This window comes from Hemitrygon akajei, chromosome 29, assembly GCF_048418815.1.
Source record: "Hemitrygon akajei chromosome 29, sHemAka1.3, whole genome shotgun sequence".
NCBI lineage: Eukaryota > Metazoa > Chordata > Chondrichthyes > Myliobatiformes > Dasyatidae > Hemitrygon > Hemitrygon akajei.
In genome coordinates, this window is record NC_133152.1 from 3,096,774 (window position 1) to 3,121,769 (window position 24,996).

Here is a 24,996-nt window from a genome sequence, read left to right on the forward strand (position 1 = left end):
GGAGGAAAGGGAAAACAGAAATAGATCTAAGGTAGTGAAGGTATTGGAAGGATAGGCGGGTAGGTAAAGGGGGTGGCGTGGCTTTAATGGTAAGAAATGATATTAAATCATTAGAGAGAGTTGACATAGGATCGGAAGGTACAGAATCTTTATGGGTTGAGCTAAGAAATTGCAGGGGTAAACGGACCCTGATGGCAGTTATCTGCAGGCCTCCAAACAGGTGCAGTGATGTGGTCTACAAATTACAACAGGAAATAGAAAAGGCTTGCCAGAAGGGCAGTGTTATGATAATTGTAGTGGATTTTAACATGCGAGTGGATTGGGAAAATCAGGTCGGCACTGGATCTCAAGAGAGAGAATTCGTAGAATGTCTACGAGATGGCTTTTTAGAACAGCTTGTTGGTGAGCCCACTAGGGGATAGGCTTTACTGGATTGGGTATTGTGTAATGAACCAGAGGTGATTAGAGAGATGGAAGTGAAGGAACCCTTAGGAGGCAGTGATCACAACATGATTGAGTTCACTGTGAAATTTGAGAAAGAGAACCCGAAATCCGATGTGTCGGTATTTCAGTGGAGTAAAGGAAATTGCAGTGGCATGAGAGAGGAACTGGCCAAGGTTGACTGGAAAGGGACACTAGCGGGAAGGATGGCAGAGCAGCAGTGGCTGGAGTTTATGTGAGAAGTGAGGAAGGTGCAAGACAGATATATTCCAAAGAAGGAGAAATTTTTGAATGGAAAAAGGATGCAACCGTGGCTGACAAGAGAAGTCAAAGCCAAAGTAAAAGCAAAGCAGAGGGCATACAAGGAAGCAAAAATTAGTGGGAAGACAGAGGACTGAGATGTTTTTAAAAGCTTACAAAAGGAAACTAAGAAGATCATTAAGAGGGAAAAGATGAACTATGAAAGGAAGCTAGCAAATCATATCAAAGAGGATACTAAAAGGTTTTTCAAATATATAAAGAGTAAAAGACAGGTGAGAGTAGATATAGAACCGATAGAAAATGATGCCAGAGAAATTGTAATGGGAGATAAGGAGATGGTGGAGGAACTGAACAAGTATTTTGCATCAGTCTTCACTGAGGAAGACATCAGCAATATATTGGACATTCAAGGGTGTCAGGGAAGAGAAATATGCGCAGTCACAGTTACGACATAGAAAGTACTCAGGAAGCTGAATAGTCTATGGGTAGATAAATCTCCTGGACCAGATGGAATGCACCCTCGTGTCCTGAAGGAAATAGCAGTGGAGATTGCAGAGGCATTAGCAATGATCTTTCAAAAGTCGATAGATTCTGGCCTGGTTCCGGAGGACTGGAAGATTGCAAATGTCACTCCGCTATTTAAGAAGGGGGCAAGGAAGCAAAAAGGAAATTATAGACCTGTTAGCTTGACATCGGTGGTTGGGAAGTTGTTGGAGTTGATTGTCAAGGATGAGGTTATGGAGTATCTGGAGGCATATGACAAGATAGGCAGAACTCAGCATGGTTTCCTTAGAGGAAAATCCTGCCTGACAAACCTAGTGCAATTTTTTGAGGAAATTACAAGTAGGCTAGACAAGGGAGATGCAGTGGATGTTGTGTATTTGGATTTTCAGAAGGCCTTTGACAAGGTGCCGCACATGAGGCTGCTAAACAAGATAAGAGCCCATGGCATTATGGGAAAGTTACATATGTGGATAGAGTGTTGGCTGATTGGCAGGAAACAGAGAGTGGGAATAAAGGGATCCCATTCTAGTTGGCTGCCAGTTACCCGTGGTGTTCCACAGGGGTCCGTGTTGGGACTGCTTCTTTTTATGTTGTATATCAACGATTTGGATTATGGAATAGATGGCTTTGTGGCTATGTTTACTGATGATACAAAGATAGGTGGAGGGGCCGGTAGTGCTGAGGAAACAGAGAGTCTGCAGAGAGACTTGTATAGATTGAGGGAATGGGCAAAGAAGTGGCAAATGAATTACAGTGTCGGAAAGTGTATGTTCATGCACTTTGGTAGAAGAAATAAACGGGCAGACTATTATTTAAATGGGGAGAGAATTCAAAGTTCTGAGATGCAACAGGACTTGGGAGTCCTCGTGCAGGATACCCTTAAGGTTAACCTCCAGGTTGAGTCGGTGGTGAAGAAGGCGAATGCAATGTTGGCATTCATTTCTAGAGGAATAGAGTATCGGAACACGGATGTGATGTTGAGGCTCTATAAGGCACTGGTAAGACCTCACTTGGAATACTGTGTGCAGTTTTGGGCTCCTTATTTATGAAAGGATGTGCTGACATTGGAGAGGGTTCAGAGAAGATTCACTAGAATGATTCCGGGAATGAGAGGGTCAACATATGAGGAATGTTTGACCGCCCTTGGACTGTACTCCTTGGAGTTTAGAAGAATGAGGGAGGACCTCATAGAAACATTTTGAATGTTGAAAGGCATGGACAGAGTGGGTGTGGCAAAGTTGTTTCCCATGGTGGGCGAGTCTAGTACGAGAGGACATGACTTGAGGATTGCAGGGCGCCCATTCAGAACAGAGATGCCAAAAAATTTTTTTAGCCAGAAGGTGGTGAATCTGTGGAATTTGTTGCCACGGGCGGCAGTGGAGGCCAAGTCATTGGGTGTATTTAAGGCAGAGATTGATAGGTATCTGAGTAGTCAGGGCATCAAAGGTTATGGTGAGAAGGCGGGGGAATGGGACTAAAGGGGAGATTGGATTAGCTCATGATGAAATGGCGGAGCAGACTTGATGGGCCGAATGGCTGACTTCGGCTCCTTTGTCTTATGGTATTTCAATAATTAAACCACTGCGTTGCTTAGTAATAATTGTAGCTTTCATCGGGGCAGTTCCCTTTCACATGCTCCGTTAAAATTGTTCCGATTGTTGACCAACTGTAGCCTAACACTTTTCCAATGACCAATGGCGTTTCACCTCTTTCCGATCGCTTTATTACTTCCACCTTATTTTCAATTGTGATCATGATTATTTTCCTGTACAGAAGCACTGCGGATTCAGAGCTGCATCGCTGGGTCCTAATGTTCACCGCACTATGCATATTAAATAAAGTCCGGGGTTCTACTGGGTCCTAAAGACCACTGCACTGAGACAGGTTAAATAAGGGACTTGAGCATCCGCGTTTTTTGGTATCCGTGGGGGGTCTCGGAACCAATCCCTTGCGGATAAGGAGGGCCAACTGTACTAGCTTTAGGGTTGTTGCAGATATGGTTCACCAGCTTGATTCCAGAGATGAGGGGGTTAGCCTAAGAGGAGCGATTGAGTCTCCTCAGACTATACTTACTGGAATTCAGAAAGATGAGGAGGATCTTGTAGAAACATGTAAAATTACAAAAGGGGGTAGATCAGATAGAGGCAGGGAAGTTGTTTCCACTGATAAGTAAAACAAGAACTAGGTCTCAAGGTTTCGGGGAGTAGATTTAGGACAGAGATGAGAAGGACTTGCATTTCACAGACAACAGTGAATCTGTCGAATTCTCTGCCTCATTAAGTATATTTGAAATGCAGTCATACAGATTTTTGCATAGTATGGCAATGAAGAAGGGTTGTGGGGAAAATGCAGGTCGGTAGGACTGGGTCCACGGCCAGGTCATCCTTAATCTTACTGAATGGCAGAGTGGTTTCAATGGTCCAGGTGGCCCCAATGCTCCTTTTATTTTTTTTGTTGTTTCATGCAGAAGAACATCTAGATTTCTTTGTACTCTATTCATTTGTCATCACTCTCTGGAAGGAAGGGGCTAAGAAAACGTTGTTTTGGACCCCAGTTCTTATGGCTACCTTATGACACACATAAATTGCTGCAGGAACTCACGTAGCGTCTATGGAAAAGAGTATATTCAATATTTTGGGCCGAGATCCTTCATCAGGACCGCCAGCATTTTTTGTGTTGCTTAGATTTCAGCCTCTGCTCTCAGATTTTTTAAATGTTGTGAGTCCCTTCAGAATTAGGACCAGTGAATCACTTCCCAAACCTCAAATCCCTTGATTCCATCTGAATGATGTTTTCTCAACATTTGGCCGAAAAGATAAAGGCTGATGTTATAATGGAGCCATCTCCAAGGACCAAACGGTTTGGCAGTTTTCCATGGATGGACACCAACCAAACTGAGGAAACCAGTCCTGAATACTCACTGCCCAGAGACCTCTGCTGGTCATTGCCCTGAACTCTAGTTGCACTGTACGCTTAAAAAGCAGCCTATTAGATCCTTTCCACCTGAAAATAGGCCTAAAAAGTTCCAACCTTCTGCACAGCCTTATCGCCAGTTCTGCTAACCAAGTTTACTTATCCTGCTTTGTTTTCCATTATCGCTAACCTCACTACCGGCTGGTCCCAGCCTGGTCCTCCCGTCTTTTCAGTTGAATCACAGCAACTCTTATCTCAACATTGCAACAGGCTCCTTCTGCTTCCTGACTGTGCAACAGCAAACTTGATCTTTTTTCTTAATTCTTTGTTTTGATATCCTGTGTCCTTGCTGAACTGTGGAAAAAAATTGCATCCTGCTTTGGGGTTATTTATTATTAGATCACTTTCTGTTGTGTTGTATAACCAATGTCCTTTGGTGTGGCACTATTAAATTGACTTTATTTGTTATATCCTTCACATACATGAGGAGTAAAAATCTTTACGTTACTTTTTCCTTTCTGAGGGGAAAAAAAAATAAGTTGTCCAGGCTGCCTTGACATTTCATTATGTGCTTCCACTTTACGAAGGACTTATGTTTAATATTTGTTCTGTTTATGAGGTTAGCAAATTCTTTGATTCCCTCCATGTTACAGTTTAGCCAGTTGATATCTGGTAACCATCTTGCCACCATGTGGGGCTGATTTTTCCCTCTCTTGTTTTTCGGAAATCTTGGAATTAGAGAGGATTTAGCTCACTTCCCCACTGACTTGGTACTGGCTCTTTGAAAATACAATCTAATGAATTCCACTCCTTGGCTGCTTCTTTAAGCATTTATCCAATTTTCCCTTTGAAAATTATGATTTAATTTGCCTGCAGCACTATTTCAAACAGCGGAATCCAGATCATGGCATAACAGATGTTCCCCTCGTCACCTCTGACTGTCCTGACCCTCCTGGTGGAGTAATAATTTTATTCTTTTATTCCTTGCTTATTCTGTCTGAAGTCTTCAAAGGGAAATGGTTTTGTGGGAGTACTCTGAGAGCTACCAAAGTCTTGATGGATCAAATGACCAAACTTGAATGAAATTTGGAATATGAATGTTTTGAAGAGCTCCATGAAATCTTTTAATTTCCTTCTCGAGGGAGAATACTCCCCACTTACCTCATTTTTCTGAGGAAGTTTCTTGCATGTTTTACCACCTCCTTCATTGCATTATTAAGATTTTTGAAGCTGGTTAGATCAGGTTTGAATCAAAGCCCTTGTCCTATGAGTCAGAATCTGGTTTTTCAGTACATTATCCTTCTATGTGACCCCAGTGTTCAACTGAATTAAAGCCCAAATACAGTACATGGTTCTGAATGTGCCCCATCCATATTCCATCTTGATAATGGATATGAGTACTATAGTACTTATTATGTCTGTTACTCTTTTCAAAACCTTGAATGTTTAAGGATTTTTGTGCAGGAACACAAAACACTGAACAAGTCATGAAATTATTTTTTGTATGCACTCTTAGAATAGAAAGTGGAATAGATTTTGATACAGCTAAGCCAAGCTCTGGAGAGCTCTCATCTGGAACACAGTGTACAGTTCTGTGTATTCATTTTGGAAAAAATGATTATTGACCTGTGTAGTTGCAGATTAACACACGTATAATGGTTTCAGGATTTCAAAGGTTTAATCTTGAGGAGGATTGGAATTTGAAAGACTGTTGACTGTTTTAGAATATTGGCAGAACTCAATAGGATAATGGAACAGGAAGGTCAGCAATTGATAATATTAACTCTTTTTCTCTCTCCACGTTGACTGTCTGACCTGCTGAGTATTTCTAGTATTTAATGTCTTTATTTCAGATTTTCAGTCTCTGCAGGTTTTTTTGGTTCTGAAAAGAATGAGGCATTTCTCTCTGATAGGCTAGTCCAGACGGTATAATAAATGCTGAACTAGGCCAGTTGGGAACAATTTTAGCAGCTACTTAATACTAAGGGTGATAAAAGCACAGTGCACTATCTCACGAAAAGACGTTTGTGTCTTGCTAATTGGTACAAAAATGGTAATTTGACCAGAAGTATAAAATCAGATACCAGTGGATTTTCATTTGTCAGTGCTATAAAAGTTAATTCACATGGTTAGTGTTACAGTGAAAAGCCACTGTAATCTCATGAAATAGTTGAAAGGCCGTACCAATGCCTAAGTCTTTATAAACTGACTAAAGTTGCATTTTGCTGAATTAGTTAAATGTCTTCCTACTGGCAACATGTTGAGAATTAAAAGCAGTCTGCTGTCAATCAGGCTGCATAAGTGAACAATTATGGATAACAGTGGTAGGCAGGTGCATCACGATGGTTGAGAGATTCTTAATCCAAAATCGTCCTGTAAAATAGCAACGGTTAACAGCAATCCTGCAGTCCTCCTTAAAGTATTGGTGCAGTAGTTCATTATCATTTTGTTGCTTAATGCAGTATTGCTGCATGCTGCAAGATTGAGAAGGCACAGTGATGCAGCAGTGAGTGGTGCTGCTGCACAGCTCCATGGGACCTATGTCCAATCTTGACTTCTGTCGAGTTCGAACATTTTTACCGTGACTGTGTGGCTTTTTCAAGTGCTCCGGCACCCTCCCATTTCCCAAAGTTGTGCTGGGTCAGTTGGGTGCTATAAATGACCCCTTTAATGTAAGTGAGAAAGTATCGATTGCAGAGAAATAGGGGAAAGGGAGAGTGATTGCCGGCATGGACCCAGTGGAATGAATGGCTTCCTTCTGCAGTATTGTACGTGGCATATCATCCCAGACTTGTTTCTGTTTAATCTTACAGAGAAATGAACAAAAGTGTGATCGTGGAGTTGGACGTGGGATCTGACGGCAACAGCGACGATGCGGAGATAAAAGATAGGCTGCTCCTGGCTGTTAAAAGTGGATCCATCGGCCCTTATGAAACTTCACTTGACGGCTTCTCATTCCGGCACCTTGGCGAAGGTATCTACAGTGTCTTATAGAATGACTGACACAATCTGACAAGAAACTGAACACTAGGATGTTACTTTGTTAGGATGAAGCATTGGCAGTTCAAATAAAGCAACTGGTGCTGATCTCACCTGGATGGGTTCTAGAGCAACAGCAAACAATCAGGCTTCTACAGCTCTACCAAGGGATCCAGGCTCTCGATCAACTGCAGAGGAGAAGGGTTCTGGCACTATAACCAGAGAGTAGCAGTAGTGTTGAAAACTTGGCACTGAAAATAGCACACTTGTGTCCAGAGATCTGAGTTTTTTCACTCTTTCTGTTGCTGAGAGTCTTTTACAACCGGGGAAGTGTGTTCGTGGCCATAGCTGCTGCTTCACGTATAGTGCAGAGGAGGCTATTTCTGAGCTTTAAAACTACTGATGCTTTTTCACATTTATAAAAGTAGGATGCCTATGAGTATGGAATCAGCAGATGCTGTAGAGTAAATATAACCACTGTTAAAATTATAGCACAGGAGACACTTTCAGTGGCAATGACCTTCTATTTGTCAGTTCCACCTGCCATGCCTATATCCTTTATCTTCATTTTAAATCCAGTTGTATCTCCAATGTGAAAGGATATCAACCTGCAACAATTACTCTGATTCTCTCTCCAGAGATGCTGACATTCTCTGGTTTATATTTTTCATGTGAAATCAATATGCCTCTCTCATGCAGTGCCAGTGTTGTGTATTAAAGCAGTTGTGGCTGTACGAATACAACGCCTTATTCCATTTCAGTAATAGATGAATCACTGGGTCTTCCAGCATGGACTAGTGAAGCATTCATTCAAAACACTCTTACAATGTAGTTCTGTGCCTAAACAACCCAATAGTGAGAATCAAACATAACTATATTGAACATCAATTTATACTCTGAGATGTCAATGTGTTTTTCAGTAACTGAAGTTCAATTGCAGTCAAGCACATGGCTGTCATCTTTCTCACAGGCAGCAAGGGGATATGCTCCAGATAAGTGTTCTATTGTTTTTATTACCCATGACATCTGCTCCTCTTTGAATAGCGCCAGGGAATCCTTTGTGTCCACACAAATAGGCCAGTAGAGCTTTGGTTTACTATCTTCTCTGAACCGCAGCCCTCTTTCAGTGTGAGCCTGAGTCAGCCCGTAGAGTGACTTACATCACTACATTGTAAAGCCATATGATTCCTCCACCTGCAGAGATAACCATTGACCTGGATGTCAACCAAATATTTCACTATAAGCTTCAATGATTTGTAATGTCAAATTAATTTCGACAAGTTAAAGTTTCTTAATGCAAGTTTCTGCACCAGTGACAAAAGTAGTGAAATTTAACTGAAATGTGGCGGGTATAAAAGAGCAACAGAAGGATCTGCCCTCATTTGAGTCAGCAGGGAACAATCAAATAAAATAACGCAGAAATGTGTCTTGCTGTTCATGCTACTCATGATGTCTATTGATGTCAGTTCCATTAGCTCTTGTCAAGCCTGAACACCTCTAAGCCTTTTCTATCAAAGAATCAGTCCCGATGCCTTTTAAAACACTTTAATGAATGGTCACAAGTGACTTTCACACAGAATCTAAATTTTCTATTTCACATGCCACAGAGGAAATCTGTGTTGGACTAGTTCAACCAGATTATTAGCAGAAGGATGTTCAACAAGAACATTTCGTGGTGTGGATTGCTGAGAGATTTTGTGGAATTCGGCCTCAAGTGCTGAGAGTTGGCTGAGCCATGTTCAATTCATTAGCCATCACATTTATAAGGACAGAAGAAATAGGAGCATAAGTCGGCCATCTGGCCTGTCCAGCCTGGTTTGCTAGAACACCTGTGGACTCGGATTCACCACCAAGACTCAGATCCTGGTGGTGGATCTGAGACCATGGCTGTTCTAGGTCCACCACCTGCCTTTTCCCAATAACCCTTAGCTCCCCTACTATCCATAAATCTATCTAACTGTGTCTTGAATATACATATTTAATTAGATTCACCAAAGTTCAAAGTAAATTTATTATCAAAGTACTTTCATGTCACCATAGATAACCCTGAGATTCATTTTCTTGCGGGCACAATCAATGAATCCATACAATAATAATTATAACAGAATCAATGAAAGACCACACTAACTTGGGCATTCAACCAGTGTGCAAAAGACAACAAACTACAAAAACAAAAAAATAGAAATAATAACAATAAATAAATAAGCAATAAATATCAAGAACATGAGATGAAGAGTCCTGAAAGTGAGTCCACAGGTTGTGGAAACATTTGAGTGATGGGGCAAGTGAAATGAGTGAAGTTATACCTTTTGGTTCAAGAGTCTGATAATTGAGGGGTAATAACTGTTCCTGAACTAGATGGTGAGAGTCCTGAGGCTCCCGTACCATCTTTCTGATGGCAGCTGCTAGAAGAGAGCGTGGCCTCGGTGGTGGGGGTCCCTGATGATCAATGTTGCTTTCCTGCGAGTGTTTCATGTAGCTGTGCGCAGTGTCGCGAGTGCGCTGCCTGTGATGTACTGGGCTGTATCCACTACTTTTTGTAGGATTTTCTGTTTAAGGTCATTGGTATTTCCATATCAGGCTGTGATGCAGTCAGTCAATATACTCTCCACTACACATCCATAGAAAGTTTGTCAGAGTTTTAGATGTCATGCCGAATCTTCGCAAACTCCTAAGGAAGTAGGGCATTGCCATGCTTTCTTTGTAATTTCACTTGTGTGCTGGGCCCAGGACAGGTCCTCAGAAATAGTAACATTGGAATTTAAAGTTGCTGACCCTCCAATGAGGACCGGCTCGTAGACCTCTGATTTCCTTCTGAAGTCAATAATCAGCTCCTTGGTCTTGCTGACATTGAGTCAGAGGCTGTTGTTATGGCAGCGCTTTCAGACTCCCTCCTTTCTGCTGATTGATCACCAGCATTGATTTAACCTATGACAGTGATGTCATCAGCAAACTTGAAGATGGCATTGGAGCTGTGCTTAGCCACACAGTCATAAGCTTAAAGCTAGTAGAACAAGGTGCTAAGCACATAGCGTAGTGCTGATGGAGGTTGTGGAGGAGATTTTGTTGCCAATCTCAACTGACTGGGGTCTGCAAGTCAGGAAATTCAGGATCCAATTGTACAAGGAGGTATCAAGGCTAAGTTCTTGGAGCTTATTGATAAATTTTGAGAGTATGATGGTACTGAATGCTGAACTGGAGTTGACGAAAAGCACCCTGTTATATGTATCTTTGCTGTCTAGATGTTCAAGGGTTGAGTGAAGAGCCAGTGAGATGGCATCTGCTGTGAGCCTGTTGCTCTGGTAGGCAAATTTTAGTGGATCGAAGTTTCTGGGAAATGCAATTCCCCTCAACTCCATCTTAAACTGACTCTCCTGAATCTTGAGGCTATTCACTGAGTTCTGCTCTCGCCTACCAGTGGAAACATCTTTCCTGCCTCTATAAAATCCACTCTCATTCTACTGAATTCCAGTGAGAGCAGTCCCAGATGACTCAGTCCCTCCTCATCTTCAGAATCATCTTGGAGAATATCCTCTACACTGCCTCTAAAGCCAGTGCATATTTTGTCAAACATGATAGTGCCAATTTGTTTAAATACTATCTTTCAAATATTCCAACTCTATAAAAAGTTCAGAAAATTAGTTTTAAAAATGTTAGGAAAAGATGAAATAAAAACCTTGAATATTCAAATAACCCCAAGTAATTATTTAAAAAAAATCTCAACTACTAATCCTCGAGTTAGTCTCTTGCTACACTGACCCATTATCGGCGACTGATCTCTGCTGCGATCACCACAGAGGCAGTAGTCATGCTTACCTTCAACTTGCGTAGTTTATTATCATGGGCATACATGCTCAGGCTAATAAGTACTGTAAAATATTAGCTATTTGCAACAGCAGCATGGTACAACAAACATAAATTACATAAACTTAAATTACCATAAATTCTAGATTTACACACTATTGTAAACAAAATTAAGCATCGTGATATTAGCACAAGTTGAACAAAATACAGTCTGAGGTAGAATCATGGTTTTTCAGGTTGGTTCAAGGTGACCGTGAAGAGGAAGCTGTTGTTGAACCTTGTGAAGTGTATTATTCGGGCTGCTGCACCTCCTGTCGGATGGCAGCAGTGAAAAGAGGGTGTGACCCAGATGTTGGTGTTCCTTAATGTTGTCTTGCAGTCCCATTGGCTCTTACAGATGCCCTCAATGGTGTGGAGAGCTCTGTCCATGATGGAAGTGGCTGAGGCCATCACTCTCTGTAGCTTTTCATATTCATGCCCATTTTAGTCATGGGCATTTCATATCAATCCTATACCTGGCTTGACACAATAGCCGGACAGCTTTCCACCGTACATCTGCAGAAGTTTATCAGCGTGTTTGATGGAATGTCAAGTCCGGTATCTTCTATGACAGTAACATTTCTAGGACTGCCTTCTTCACAATTGCACCTGTATGCTGGGCCCAGAATAGATCATTTCATGATGGATCATTTGTAAAGCTGAAATCAAATCTCAAATGATTTTGCAAATAAATAGTGGATGAAGCCTGGGAAACATCGGCACTTCTCCATAAAGTCCCTGTGTTATTTGTGAACATGATAGGCTCGATGCCTGTCTTTCTTCTACTTCATTTATTTTGATTTTCTATTGCTGGTGGGAACAGCAGTCAACCCGTTGAACTCAACTTGAGTGTTGACCTTTATGTCAGCCATTGCCACTTCTGCCAGCTTGCAGGAATAAGAACAGCATGTATGAGCCCTTGGAAATAAATGGTGTGACTGTATTCATCACAGTTGTATCTTTTGTATAACATTTCTTGTGATTGCTAATTGCTGTTCTGGGATTGAATACTTTCCTGATGACCAGCTGCAACGCATAACATTAGGAAATGAGCAAATTATTTATTTCCTATTTTGGCTAAATTGTTTTCAATCTGCACAGAAGGGTTGCTTGGGTGTATACTGCAGTTATGTAGTGTTTTAACTGTCACAGATTTTGGTATTGTGGCTTTTAAAACTTAATCTCTTCCAACCTATGTAACTCCAAGGCTGCAGTGTTCTTCCAGTTTTGGCCCAAATATAGTAGGAATCTAATCTCTGGATTTCTTTCCCTTGTCTTTTTGCTTAATCTGGGTCTCCTTAAAACTTGCATCTTTAAGAATTTTTACATGGAGCAGGTCATGTCTTACCAACTTGGTTTTTGATAAGGTGACAAAAGAGACTGATGAGGGTAGGGGCAGTGGATGTTGTCCACATGGTGCATGACAAAGTCCCACATTGGAAGCTAATGCAGAAGATTAAAATGCATGGGGCCTGTGGGGAATTGGCTGCTTGGATTTAGAACTGGATTGCACATAGGAGACAGAGAGTACTGGTTGAAGGGACTTATTCAAGCTGGAGGTCTATACTTAGTGCTGTTCCACAGGGATCTCTGCTGTCTGTGATGTATGTAAATGACCTGGATAAAAATGTAGATGGGTGGATTAGTAAGTTTGTAGATGATACCAAGATGCTGAAGTTGTGAATCATGTAGAAGACCAGCAAAGAATACAGCGTGATATAGATCAGTTGCAGATATGGGTAGAGAAATGGCAGATGGATTTTAACCCAGAAAAATGTGAGGTGTTGCACTTTAATGGGGCAATAGCAAGGAAACAATGCTGAGTAGAGAGATCGTAGGATCCAAGTTCATAGTTCCTTGAAAGTGGCTACACAGCTCAAAGAGGTGGTTCAGAAGGCTTATGGAATGCTTACTTTTATTAATCGAGGCATTGAGTTCAAAAGTCAAGAGGTTATGTTGCAACTTTTTAAAATTGGTTGGGCAAAATCTGGAGTATTGCATACAGTTCTGGTTCCTCCACAATAGGAAGGATGTTGAGGTTTTGGAGAGGGCGCAGAAGTTTGGCACAGACTAGAAGGGCCAAGATGGCCTGTTTTTGTGCTGTAATTGTTATATGGTTATAAGACGTTTACCAGGATGCTGCCTGGTTTAGAGGGAATGTGCTATGGTGAGAGGCTGGTCAAACTTAGGTTGTTTTCTTTGGAGCGGAAGAGAGTGAGGGGGGATCTGATAGAGGTTTATGAGAGGCATAGATAGAGTGGACAGAGAGTATCTTCATCCCAGGGTAAAATGTCTAATACCAGAGGGCATGCATTGAGGATGAGAGGAGGAAGGTTCAAAGGGGGTGTAATGCATAGATTCTTTTCCTCAGAGTCGTGGATGCCTGGAATGCCCTGCATTGTATGGTGGTGGAGGCAAATACATTAGAGGTTTTTAAGAGAGATGTAGATAGGCACATGAATGTGCGGAAGGTAGACATTGAGTAGGTAGGAGGGATGGTTTACGTTTTAGCTGGTTCAGAACACCATTGTGGGCTGAGTGGCCAGTCCCTGTGATGTACTCTTCTATGTTCTATACTTCAACAATTCCTTTGTGATAACTCCTCCTAATGAGATATTACATCCTGATTACACCCTGTAAGGCATTCGGGTTGTTTTGCTCTGCTAAAGGCTCGTGTTGTTATGACAGTGTGGCCAGTGTCCATGTTCTTCATAAAATCAGATGAGGGCAAATGGTGGAGATGATACAGGAGACAAAAGGGACACAGATGGGTTCTGGATAATTATCAGGGCTTGTTTAAAATGGGATAAATTGGTGCAAGTCCAGTTGTTATATTTCCAGTGTTGCCAATTTTTATCCTCATTCTGATGCAGGTGGTACAGATCAAAATCTACCAGCCAAATGAAGAAAATGAGGGGTTATTCTTCCAATCTTTGGTAATGTTGAAGGCCAGGGACTTCTCCCACAGCTACCTCAACTGTATCTTCTCCCACTCTGTGTGCTGAAAGGATGCCATCCCTATTACTCACTTTCTCCCTCTCCACTGCTTTAATGTTGAAACAATTTCAAGTACCCAGTGAGTGGGACAGAAGACGCTGATTATGAGTAAGCACATTAACCATTTATTTACAAAGATACAGTGAAAGACTCAACCAAACATTCAAGTCTAGTAAGTCATCAAAACCACCCTAAGTTACAAAAACTATGACACTGAACACTTCAGACTCAACAAATTCAAGTTATGCTACTACGAAACTAAACATTCAACAACAGGTACAGTCGGACCTCCTTAGCCGCGGGGGATTGGTTCCGGGACCCCTCGCAGATAAGGAGGGCCGACTGTACTTTTCTAAGTGGGAGCTCTCCTATATCTGCAGTGCCTTCCTAATGGTTCTTCAGCACTGGTTGTGATTCAGTGTGAAGATGAGCCCTGGAAATAAAGGAGAAAGAGTGAGTTACTCACATGCTATTCTTATACCCCTGAGGTGCCTGGAGCCGGAAGCCACTGCTTTGGCATGAAGGCAACCAATGGGAAACAGCTGCATTATCTTTCCAGCGGGCCAATCAATGACTGACATGGTGGAAGCGGTTTTCAACTGGCTAAGAAGCCAACCTTTCACATTATAACTGCATCTAGTCTCAAGATGATGTCTCCTTGCTCTTGCGCTTCTGAAATTTCCTCTTTCCTGAAACATGGCTTCTCCTCTACTATTGAGGCCTCACACACATTTCCTCAGTTTCCTGCAGATCTGCTTTTGCCTCCCATCCCAGCAATGGAGTTCCCTTGGTCCTTGGCAATCTCCACATCCAATGTATCATCCTTCGTCATTTCCCCTAGTTCCACAGTGATCTCACTAACAGTAGCAACTTCCACTCTTACCCCTAGCCTCTTTCCACAGTGACCACTCATTCTTGCTTGCCCACCAGGAACTGTTGGAGGCACAGCACCTATTCCATCATCACTTCCCTCACCGCCATTCAGAAAAATAAACGTCCCTTCCCAGTGAGGCAAAGGTTCACTTGCACCTCTTGTCATCTCATCTAGTGCCTTTGGTGGTTGTTATGCGGCCTCTTATATTCTGGAGAAACAAAGTATAGATTAGGCACTGTGTTGCTGAGCACCTGTATCCAGGAGCCACCTCAAGCTTCCAGTTGAAAGTCATTTTATCTGCCTTTCCCATTTCCACACTGGCCTGTCTGCTCAGCCTTCTCCATTGCTACAGAGAGGCCAAATGTCAATTTCATCATCTTATGTTCAACTTGAGCACCTTACAACCTAAGAGTTTCTAAATTTTAGGTAACCCACACCCTCCGTGCTCTCTCGCCACACACACTCAACCATCCACCTAGTTTTCTTCTCTCTCTGTTCACTTCTCCCAGTCCCTTATCCACCTGGTTCTCTTTTCACCATCATCTCATCTGGCTCCAGCAATCACACACTGGCCTCTGCCCACCTCTCTCCACATCCAGCTGTACACAGGCAATCTTCCCTCAGTCTCGACCTGAAACATCCATTTACATCCTTTGCCTCCACTACTGAGTTCTTCCAGCTTTACTTCATGGCTTCTTTCATCAAGCCAGTGATCTTGCTTTATATTTTGGCCAGAGTTCAGCGTCTTTGAGAAATTTGTATTCACCTAAATCACGAGTGAAAACATGGCATTCAAACAGCAGAAAAGTAGCTTTTTGATTATCTAACCACAGATGTAGCAAGATTAAGGTGAAATAACTTTGTTGTTGTTCTTGTCTAATCAGTTTCATTCCCCCCCCCATCCAGATGTAGATATGACATCATCTCCTCGCCCATGCCAGTCCAATGAATTTCTCTGTGGGTCTGGTGAGTGCATCCCTCTTGATTATCGCTGTGACCTGAGAGCGGACTGCAGTGATATGACTGATGAAGACAACTGTGGTAAGTGTTCAATGAGTTTTTAAGGTGAAGGAATCTGGAATTTAATACTGTGGATTCTGGTTAACTGGGCCAGTGGTTAATTGGGGCAGCAGTTTATTTGAGGGCGAACTCTTAAAGAACAAAAACTAAATTGAGAAAGTAGCAGGAATTCCCGTGGTTATTTGGGACAGGAGATTATTACTAAATAGTTTCTAATTAGTGTCAGTCACATGGCCGTTAAACACTACACCATGCTTAGAGCAAACAGTTTTTAAATAGCATCAGTTACATGTGTTTGTGTTCAAAAGCAGTGATTTTTGTTACTGCAACACACACAAAATGCTGGTGGAACAAAGCAGGCCAGGCAGCATCTATAGGAAGAAGCGCTGTCGACGTTTCGGGCCGAGACCCTTCGTCAGGACTAACTGAAAGGAAAGATAGTACGAGATTTGAAAGTAGGAGGGGGAGGGGAAAACGCGAAATAATAGGAGAAGACTGGAGGAGGTGGGATGAAGCTGAGAGCCGGAAAGGTGATTGGCAAAAGGGATACAGAGCTGGAGAAGGGAAAGGATCATGGGACGGGAGGCCTAGGGAGAAAGAAAGGGGGAGGGGAGCACCAGAGGGAGATGGAGAACAGGCAGAGTGATGGGCAGAGAGAGAGAAAAATAAGAAGGGGGGGGGGGGAAGAATATATCAGGGATGTGGTAAGAAGGGGAGGAGGGGCATTAACGGAAGTTAGAGAAGTCAATGTTCATGCCATCAGGTTGGAGGCTACCCAGCCGGTATATAAGGTGTTGTTCCTCCAACCTGAATGTGGCTTCATCTTGACAGTAGAGGAGGCCATGGATAGACATATCAGAATGGGAATGGGACGTGGAATTAAAATGTGTGGCCACTGCGAGATCCTGCTTTCTCTGTAGGTGTTCAGTGAAACAGTCTCCCAGACTGCGTGAGGTCTCACCAATATATAAAAGGCCACACCGGGAGCACCGGACGTAGCATTGAGTTCTCTAACTTCCATTAATGCCCCTCTTCCCCTTCTTACCCCATCCCTGATATATTTTGTTTTTTTCTCCCCCTTTTTTTTCTCTCTCTCTGCCCATCACTCTTTGCCTGTTCTCCATCTCCCCTCCCCCTTTCTTTCTCCCTAGGCCACCCATCCCATGATCCTTTCCCTTCTGCAGCTCTGTATCCCTTTTGCCAATCACCTTTCCAGCTCTTAGCTTCACCCCACCCCCTCTGGTCTTCTATTATTTCGCATTTTCCCCTCCCCCTCCTACTTTCAAATCTCTTACTATCTTTCCTTTCAGTTAGTCCTGACAAAGAGTCTTGGCCCGAAAAGTCGACTGTTCTTTTCCCTATAAATGCTGCCTGGCCTACTGTGTTCCACCAGCATTTTGTGTGTGTTGCTTGAATTTCCAGCATCTGCAGATTTCCTTGTGTTTGATTTTTGTTACTGACAGTTGGCAAGAAATAAGCAACAAGACAATTCAGAACTGTTTTACTCACTGTGGTTTCAAGCTTTAGGAATGAATACATGGATTTATAGTGCTACAGAGTTATTGGTAATGTTCCAGTTTATTCACTATTTAACTGAAATACAGTAATTGTTACTCAGTTAAATGGTAGTTTGTTGGGTTTCTTAATGCCTTTTAACTATCACTGTGAAACTTTGGCTAATTGGGCCAATCTGTACTGGTTCCAATGTGTCCCAATCCACTGTACATAGTTATTACTACTACTACTGAGGGATTGTATCCCAGAGAATGGTAACCAGATCTGTTTGTTGTGGCACCCCATCCCTCTGGAAGTTCTACATTATATGACAAGGTATTCAAATCCTTTAAATGATAAACTGTATTTTCTTATTATTTGTTACTTTTGTTCATATTTAAGTGCACATTTATTTATGATAAAATTCATAAAATATGTAAAACAGAAAAATACATAAAAATAAAATGAGTACATATATAACATGTAATATGTAAACATAATTTATAAAACATACAAACATTTTAATAAAGAAATGGCATACAACTTATAACTGCTTTCCTGTTGAGGGTAGGAATTAGGAGAACGCTGAACTTTTGTTTTCAGTCTCATTCACTTTAGCAGCAAATCAAGCAGAAAACTGGTGGCAACTCAGTTGATCAGGCAATAAGTTTGAAAGAAATTCAGAATATTTCAGAGAAAGGCTTTTAATCAGAATTGTGAAGTGTGATACAGGAAGTGGCTGTTTTAAGTTGCAGGTAAGGTTAGGGAGAGCAATGGAGTGAACGAAGGAGATTTCCATGATTGAATTAAACCAGGTCTAATGGTGGGGTGGCCCGTAAATCTGTTTGTGGTATGCATTGATTGTTGTAGGACTGTGGAACATGTCAAGCAGGCGTGGCAGAACTAACAGAGAGCAAAACTGAACTGGTTAATGCAAACAGATAACTTATAGCAGAAATGGACAGAGGAGACAAGTTATACCACATCCTCCTGTAGTGTGGTACGCAAACTAGTTCCACTATGTTTTGTCCAGCTGCCAAAGAATTCGATACACAAATCTACCAATGTTAATCCAATTTCCCAGCACTCCTTCCTTGTTGATTGAAGTGCTGGCTTAGATACTGAACTATTGTGAGACTATCTACCCCCAGCATCGCATTCAGGCACAGTGTTCCTGAGTCCAACAGACCCCCTACTCTGATGGAAAACATTCCTTAGATCCACCTCATCTATGTACTTCATAATTGTGTACATCTCTGTCAGCTCCCCCTTCCCGCCAGCTTCCTTCTCTCCAAGCGAAACAGCCCCAGCTTGTTCAGTGTCTTCACTTCGTTAAATGCTCCATCCCACAAAGCATCCTGCTGAATCTACTGTCCACCTTCACGTCAATTAAGTCTTTCCTATACCTTGGCGACCAGAACTGTAAATAATCTGTTAACTTACTCATCCTTTCAGAAAAATAGAATTTCCCTCCATCCATAAGGTGTAGATTTTCCTCGAGGTTCATTGCAGAGCAGTGCCAGTCCGACTGATGGTGAGCAGATCCAGATTCCCTCTCTAACTTCACCCCTCATGTTGTAGCATCTGATGTCGGCAGCCCACTTCCACCTCTGGAGGGCAGCTGGGAGCGGGCAATACATGGTGCCAATTCTACGTAACTTCTGAGGGAAAAAACTTAAAGAAATTTTCACGCAAACAGAAGAGTTTCAATGCTCACTGTTCTTCTATGGAGTAATGTTTCCTTGATAAGTTGAATCTTTGTTTCGACTTACTGTTTCAAGTGGATTGCACCAAGCACTTCAACTGAGAGAGAAGATAGTGAGCCACAAGATGGTACCACTTTGTTTTAACTGCCTTTGGCCTTGTCTCCTTGTGTTTCCAGATAAGCCACGGTGCGTAAATGTAAATAACTGGTGGATTTTTGTATGCAGTTAGTGACAAAAGGAAGTCTTCTGTCTTCAGTAAAAGTGTTACTGTAAGGAACCATTTACAAAATACAGAGGCTATGATGATTTTCATGTTTGGAATTTCTTTTTAAAGCATATCTTCTCACGATGATTGGGAGTGATTAATCACAATTTCCCCCATTTCCGCTCATTTTGGTGCTGTGTTCCTCTGCAATCCTCAGTAAACAGCAGAAAAGGGAGAGGCAGCAGAGTAGGGATCTTCCTCTCTTGCAGCCTGAGTACAAGCAATGCAAAACCAAGCAAGCTGCTGCCAGTTTGCTGTTATGTGTTATTACTGCATGAGTTGAATTAATGCTCTTCTATTTTAATATTGATCATGTTCAAGGTGAAGGTATCAAGAATAATTCAGCAGAGAGTAATTCCTAAGTGACTTCTAGGTCTTGTACTGAAAGTTCAAGCCTTTATGACTAGGTGTAGTGCAGTTTTGTTGCCAGTGTCTAAATCATTCTTTTGCAGATCCCGCAGCGGAAACAATTGATGCCATTCCAACTCATCCGATTGTCCAGCCAATCGAACCAGGAGTCTCTATGACAACACGTGTCATCACCAGACCTGACAGGCCAGTACAGATTCCCACAGTTATTGCACCACTTACTCCAGCCACTGGTGGTTTTATGAGACCCTGTTCAATAGACAAGGCTGTGTGCCAGAATGGTCAATGTATCCCCAGGGACTATCTGTGTGATGGCGAAAGAGACTGCACCGATGGCAGTGATGAACTAGATTGTGGTGAGTACCTGAAGCAGAAACTCTTCAGCACTTTTTCATCCACTCTGCGTCTTTATAGGATTGCAACAGCCCGAGGACATGTTACCTTCTCCAACTACCGTAGATTCCGGACTACAGAGCGCACCTGATTAAAAGCCGCTGGCTCTAATTTTAGAAATAAAATCAATTTTTTACTTGTAAAGGCCGCACCGGATTTTAGGCCGCACCGGATTTTCGGCCGCAGGTGTCCCACGTTGTAATATGAGATATTTACACAGAAAGATATTACACGTGAGGATTTTTTAACTTTTAATTAAATCCATATGGTAACAAAAACAAATACATATTGCAAATGCTTTTTTTCGAACCGTGCCCTTAACGCGGCTACTTTTAAATATACGTTGCGTATACTTCTTTACTGAACAACATTCCAATATCTCCTAACGACTGGTAAAAAATATATATACTGCAGCCTACCAGGAAAAGTTATTGATCGCCTTTAACTTAAAAGCAGCGTTTTCGCTCCGCCGTCCCGTTTATCGCAAACGGCATTTAAAAGCAGCGTTCGCTCAGATCCAAAGCCGCTCGCGTAATGCGCTCCCCCCCTCCTTTCCATTTATCGCAAACTGGCGTATTCCCACAAGACGCGGCGAAACCGGGTGTGACGTCATAGCATCCCGCGATGTAGTACAGAAAACAAATATAGTTAAAGCTCTTCTAACTTTAACTAGAAAATGAATTACTAAGCGAAAATATTATAAACTAAATAACTGCCATAAAGGCAGCACAATGCTTTTCTTCGAGTGTTTTCCATGTTGATGAGGGTGAGTACAAATGACTGATTTACAATAATTTAATTGTGAAAGTGCGCTTGATTTATCGTACAATTTCATTGGACCTCTGTGAACTACTCATCAATTTTATTGGTCTACTGTTATGAGGCAAAATGTTTACGAGGCGGCATGAAAAAAATCATGTATTAGCCGCTCCGTTTTAAAGGCCGCAAAGTTCAAAGCTGTTCAAAATGTGGGAAAAAAGTAGCGTCTTAAAATCCGGAATCTACGGTAGTTTTGTAGCTGCTTTTTAGACCAAGATGTTACAAGCGGGTTAATTCTGGATGGTGGGAATAATAAATATTGCAACACACTGGTGGAGAAAAATCCAAGGCCAAAGAGCAGAAATTAGCCATGCTCCTAATTTGTAGCCTTTGACACCCCCCCCACCCCCACCCCTGCTGAGAAGTCTGCAGGGAGAACTGCCACAAAGAATTTTTACTGGATGCTCTCCACCCATGAAATGAAGCAAAGTTGACTCATTTACAATGCAGTTATTGACTGTGGGTACAGTGGAGCTGTCTTTCTGACCACTTCAGTGTAGATTGCTGTCTTTAAAGTAAGCTGCTTTGAAGACAGCAGTTTTAACAGGCTGTTATGCCTTCGGCTCTGTAGGCACAAGACTCTTGAATTTACTTTCTAAACATCTATTCTTGCTTTATGACTTGATCTGATTTCTGACCTGAAATCTGAAAATAGGGATAATCTATTGGGTTAATTAAAGGGTTAAAAACCTGGTACTTGAAAAGCAAGATAGCATTTGAGTGATTTACTCTATCTCATTTGTTGAGATCCAGCAAAAGAATTTAATTTCTCACTGGTTCTTCAAGAATGACTACTTTCTTCTTTAGGGTGTATGTGACTGGTCAAGTCCAGTCGTTGTCGCAAAGCAGCAGGGAGACAGATTCCTTTTATCTCTTGACTGCATAAGTGATGAGTTGTGTTGATCTGTGTTTTTTTCAGATGTGGTGGATGCCACTCACTATGACTGAGACACTAGGGGCTTGAAGCTGCTGATTTCTCATTGGAGTTGCTCCAAAGCCTGTGCACTGAGTGTTGCTGCATTGGCCGACAGAGCAAACATTCACAGCTAAATTGCAACTTTTGACATTAGCCATCGGATGCACAAACTGCTTGTGGGTCTCACTGGAGGGGATAGGGGCAAAAAGAGAACTAATTAGTTGTTTCCCTCTAGTCCAGGAATCGAAAGCCCACCAATCCTGAACTCAGCTGATATTTCTCATGTATCACAATTTTCTACATTTGGCCTAGTTAGGTTCAGAGGGTTTTCAAAAATCCCCATTTTCCTAGAACTTCATAGTGGAGCAACAGAACAAACCGCCCAAGTAACTTGGTGGGTCAGATGGCATCTCTGGATGCAGAGGGGTAGTTGAAGTCTCAGTTCAAAGCCTCGTATCAAGTCGGCTGCATATGTGCATCACTGTTTGTAAACCTCTCCACAAACCCATATATCCAGCGATAAATTGGTGTCCAAACTGCTGTCACGTTTACTCTTGATCAAATGTATGTTGCATATCATATTCGGTGGTGCACAGTCATCCCTACAGTTATTACTGTAGTCACAGGCAGTGTCCCAGCAACTCAAAATCCTGTTATGTACAGGGAGGAAACGTGGCAATGAGACGTCAGTGGGTGGCACAACTGGTAGAGCTGCTGCCTCAGACCCAGCTTCAAACCTGAGCTTCCCTGATGTTCGTCTGGAGTTTGCATATTCTTCCTCTGCAAGTTTCGTCATTTACCTCCAAAATCCCAGTGATGTACAGTTTCATCGATTAACTGGCCATTGTAAATAGCCCCAAGTGTGATAGAGTCATAGAAACATAGAAAACCTACAGCACAATACAGGCCTTTTGGCCCACAAAGTTGTGCCAAACACGTCCCTACCTTAGAAATTACTAGGCTTACCCATAACCCTCTATCTTTCTAAGCTCGATGCACCTCCCTAAAAGCTTCTTAAAAGACCCTATTGTACCCGCCTCCACCACCATTGCCGGCAGCCCATTCCACGCACTCACCACTCTCTGAGTAAAAAACTTACTTACCCCTGACATCTCCTCTGTACCTACTATCCAGCATCTTAAACCTGTGTCCTCTTGTGGCAACCATTTCAGCCCTGGGAAAAAGCCTCTTACTATCCACACGATCCTCTCATCATCTTATACACCTCTATCAGCTCACCTCTCATCCTCCGTCACTCCAAGGAGAAAAGACCGAGTTCACTCAACCTGTTTTCATAAGGCATGCTCCCCAATCCAGGGAACATCCTTGTAAATCTCCTCTGCACCCTTTCTATGGCTTCCACATCCTTCCTGTAGTGAGGTGATCAGAACTGAACACAGTACTCCAAGTGGGGACTGATCAGGGTCCTATATAGCTGCAACATTACCTCTCGGCTCCTAAATTTAATTCCACGATTGATGAAGGCCAATACACCACACTCCTTCTTAACCACAGAGTCAACATGCGCAGCTGCTTTGAGAGCCCAATAGACTCAGACCCCAAGATCCCTCAGATCCTCCACACTGCCAAGAGTCTTACCATTAATACTATATTCTGCCATCATAGTTGACCTACCAAAATGAACCATTTCACACTTATCTGGGTTGAACTCCAGCTACCACTTCTCAGCCCAGTTCTGTAACCTCTGACAGCCCTCCACACTATCCACAACACCTCCAATCTTTGTGTCATCAGCAAACTTACTAACCCATCCCTCCACTTCCTCATCCAGGTCATTTATAAAAATCACAAAGGGTAAGGGTCCCAGAACTGATCCCTGAGGCACTCCACTGGTGACCGACCTCCATGTAGAATATGACCCGTCTGCAACCATTCTTTACCTTTTGTGGGCAAGCCAGTTCTGGATCCACAAAGCAATGTCCTCTTGGATCCCACACCTCCTTACTTTCTCAATAAGCCTTTCTTGGGGTACCTTATCAAATGCCTTGCTGAAATCCATATACACTACACCTACTGCTCTTCCTTCATCAATGTGTTTAGTCACATCCTCAAGAAATTCAGTCAAGCTCATAAGGCACGACTTGCCCTTGACAGAGCCATGCTGACTATTCCTAATCATATTATACCTCTTCAAATGTTCATAAATCCTGCCAATCAGGATCTTCTCCATCAACTTACCAACCACTGAGGTAAGACTCACTGGTCTATAGATTCCTGGACTATCTCTACTCACTTTCTTGAATAAAGGAACAACATCCATAGCCCTCCAATCCTCCAGAACCTCTCCCGTCCCCATTGATGATGCAAAGATCATCACCAGAGGCTCAGCAATCTCCTCCCTCACCTCCCACAGTAGCCAGGGGTACATCTCATCTAGTCCTAGCAACTTATCGAACTTAATGCTTTCCAAAAGCTCCAGCACATCCTCTTTCTTAATATCTACAAACGTTTGTACATGCTCAAGCTTTTCAGTCTGCTGCAAGTCATCACTACTATCACCAAGATCCTTTTCCATAATGAATACTGAAGCAAAGTATTCATTAAGAACCTCTGCTATTTCCTCCGGTTCCATACACACTTTCCCACAGTCACACTTGATAGGTCATATTCTTTCAAGTCTTATCCTCTTGCCTGTCACATACTTGTAGAATGCCTTGGGGTTTTCCTTAATTCTGCCCGCCAAGGCCTTCTCATGACCCCTTCTGGCTCTCCTAATTTCTTAAGCTGCTTCTTATTAGCCTTATAATCTTCCAGATCTCCAACATTACCTAGCTCTCTGAACCTTTTGTAAGCTTTTCTTTTCTTCTTGACCAGATTTATTACAGCCTTTTTACACCACGGTTCCTATACCCTACCATAACTTCCCTGTCTCATTGGAACGTACCTGTGCAGAACTCCACACAAATATCCTCTGAATATTTGACACATTTCTTCCGTACTTTTCCCTGAGAACATCTGTTTCCAATTTAAGTTTCCGGTTTCTTGCCTGCTAGCCTCAATTCGCCTTACTCCAATTAAACGCTTTTCTAACTTGTCTGTTCCTATCTCTCTGCAATGCCATTGTAAAGGAGATAGAATTATGATCACTATCTCCAAAATACTCTCCCACTGAGAGATCTGACACCTGACCAGGTTCATTTCCCGATACCAAATCAAGTACAGCCTGTCCTCTTGTAGGCTT

At 42.3% G+C, this 24,996-nt stretch overlaps 1 protein-coding gene across 6 annotated transcripts in view; it reads left to right on the top strand.

Annotated features, from left to right (window-relative positions):
- The window catches only part of hspg2 (heparan sulfate proteoglycan 2), a 528,874-nt gene that overhangs the window by 196,985 nt on the left and 306,893 nt on the right, over positions 1-24,996 (top strand). For all 6 annotated transcript variants that reach the window (XM_073031647.1, XM_073031648.1, XM_073031651.1 and 3 more), the window contains exons 7-9: positions 6,933-7,093; positions 15,719-15,853; positions 19,750-20,022. In XM_073031647.1, coding sequence (XP_072887748.1) covers positions 6,933-7,093; positions 15,719-15,853; positions 19,750-20,022 — 569 coding nt within the window. The remainder of the gene's footprint in view (positions 1-6,932; positions 7,094-15,718; positions 15,854-19,749; positions 20,023-24,996) is intronic.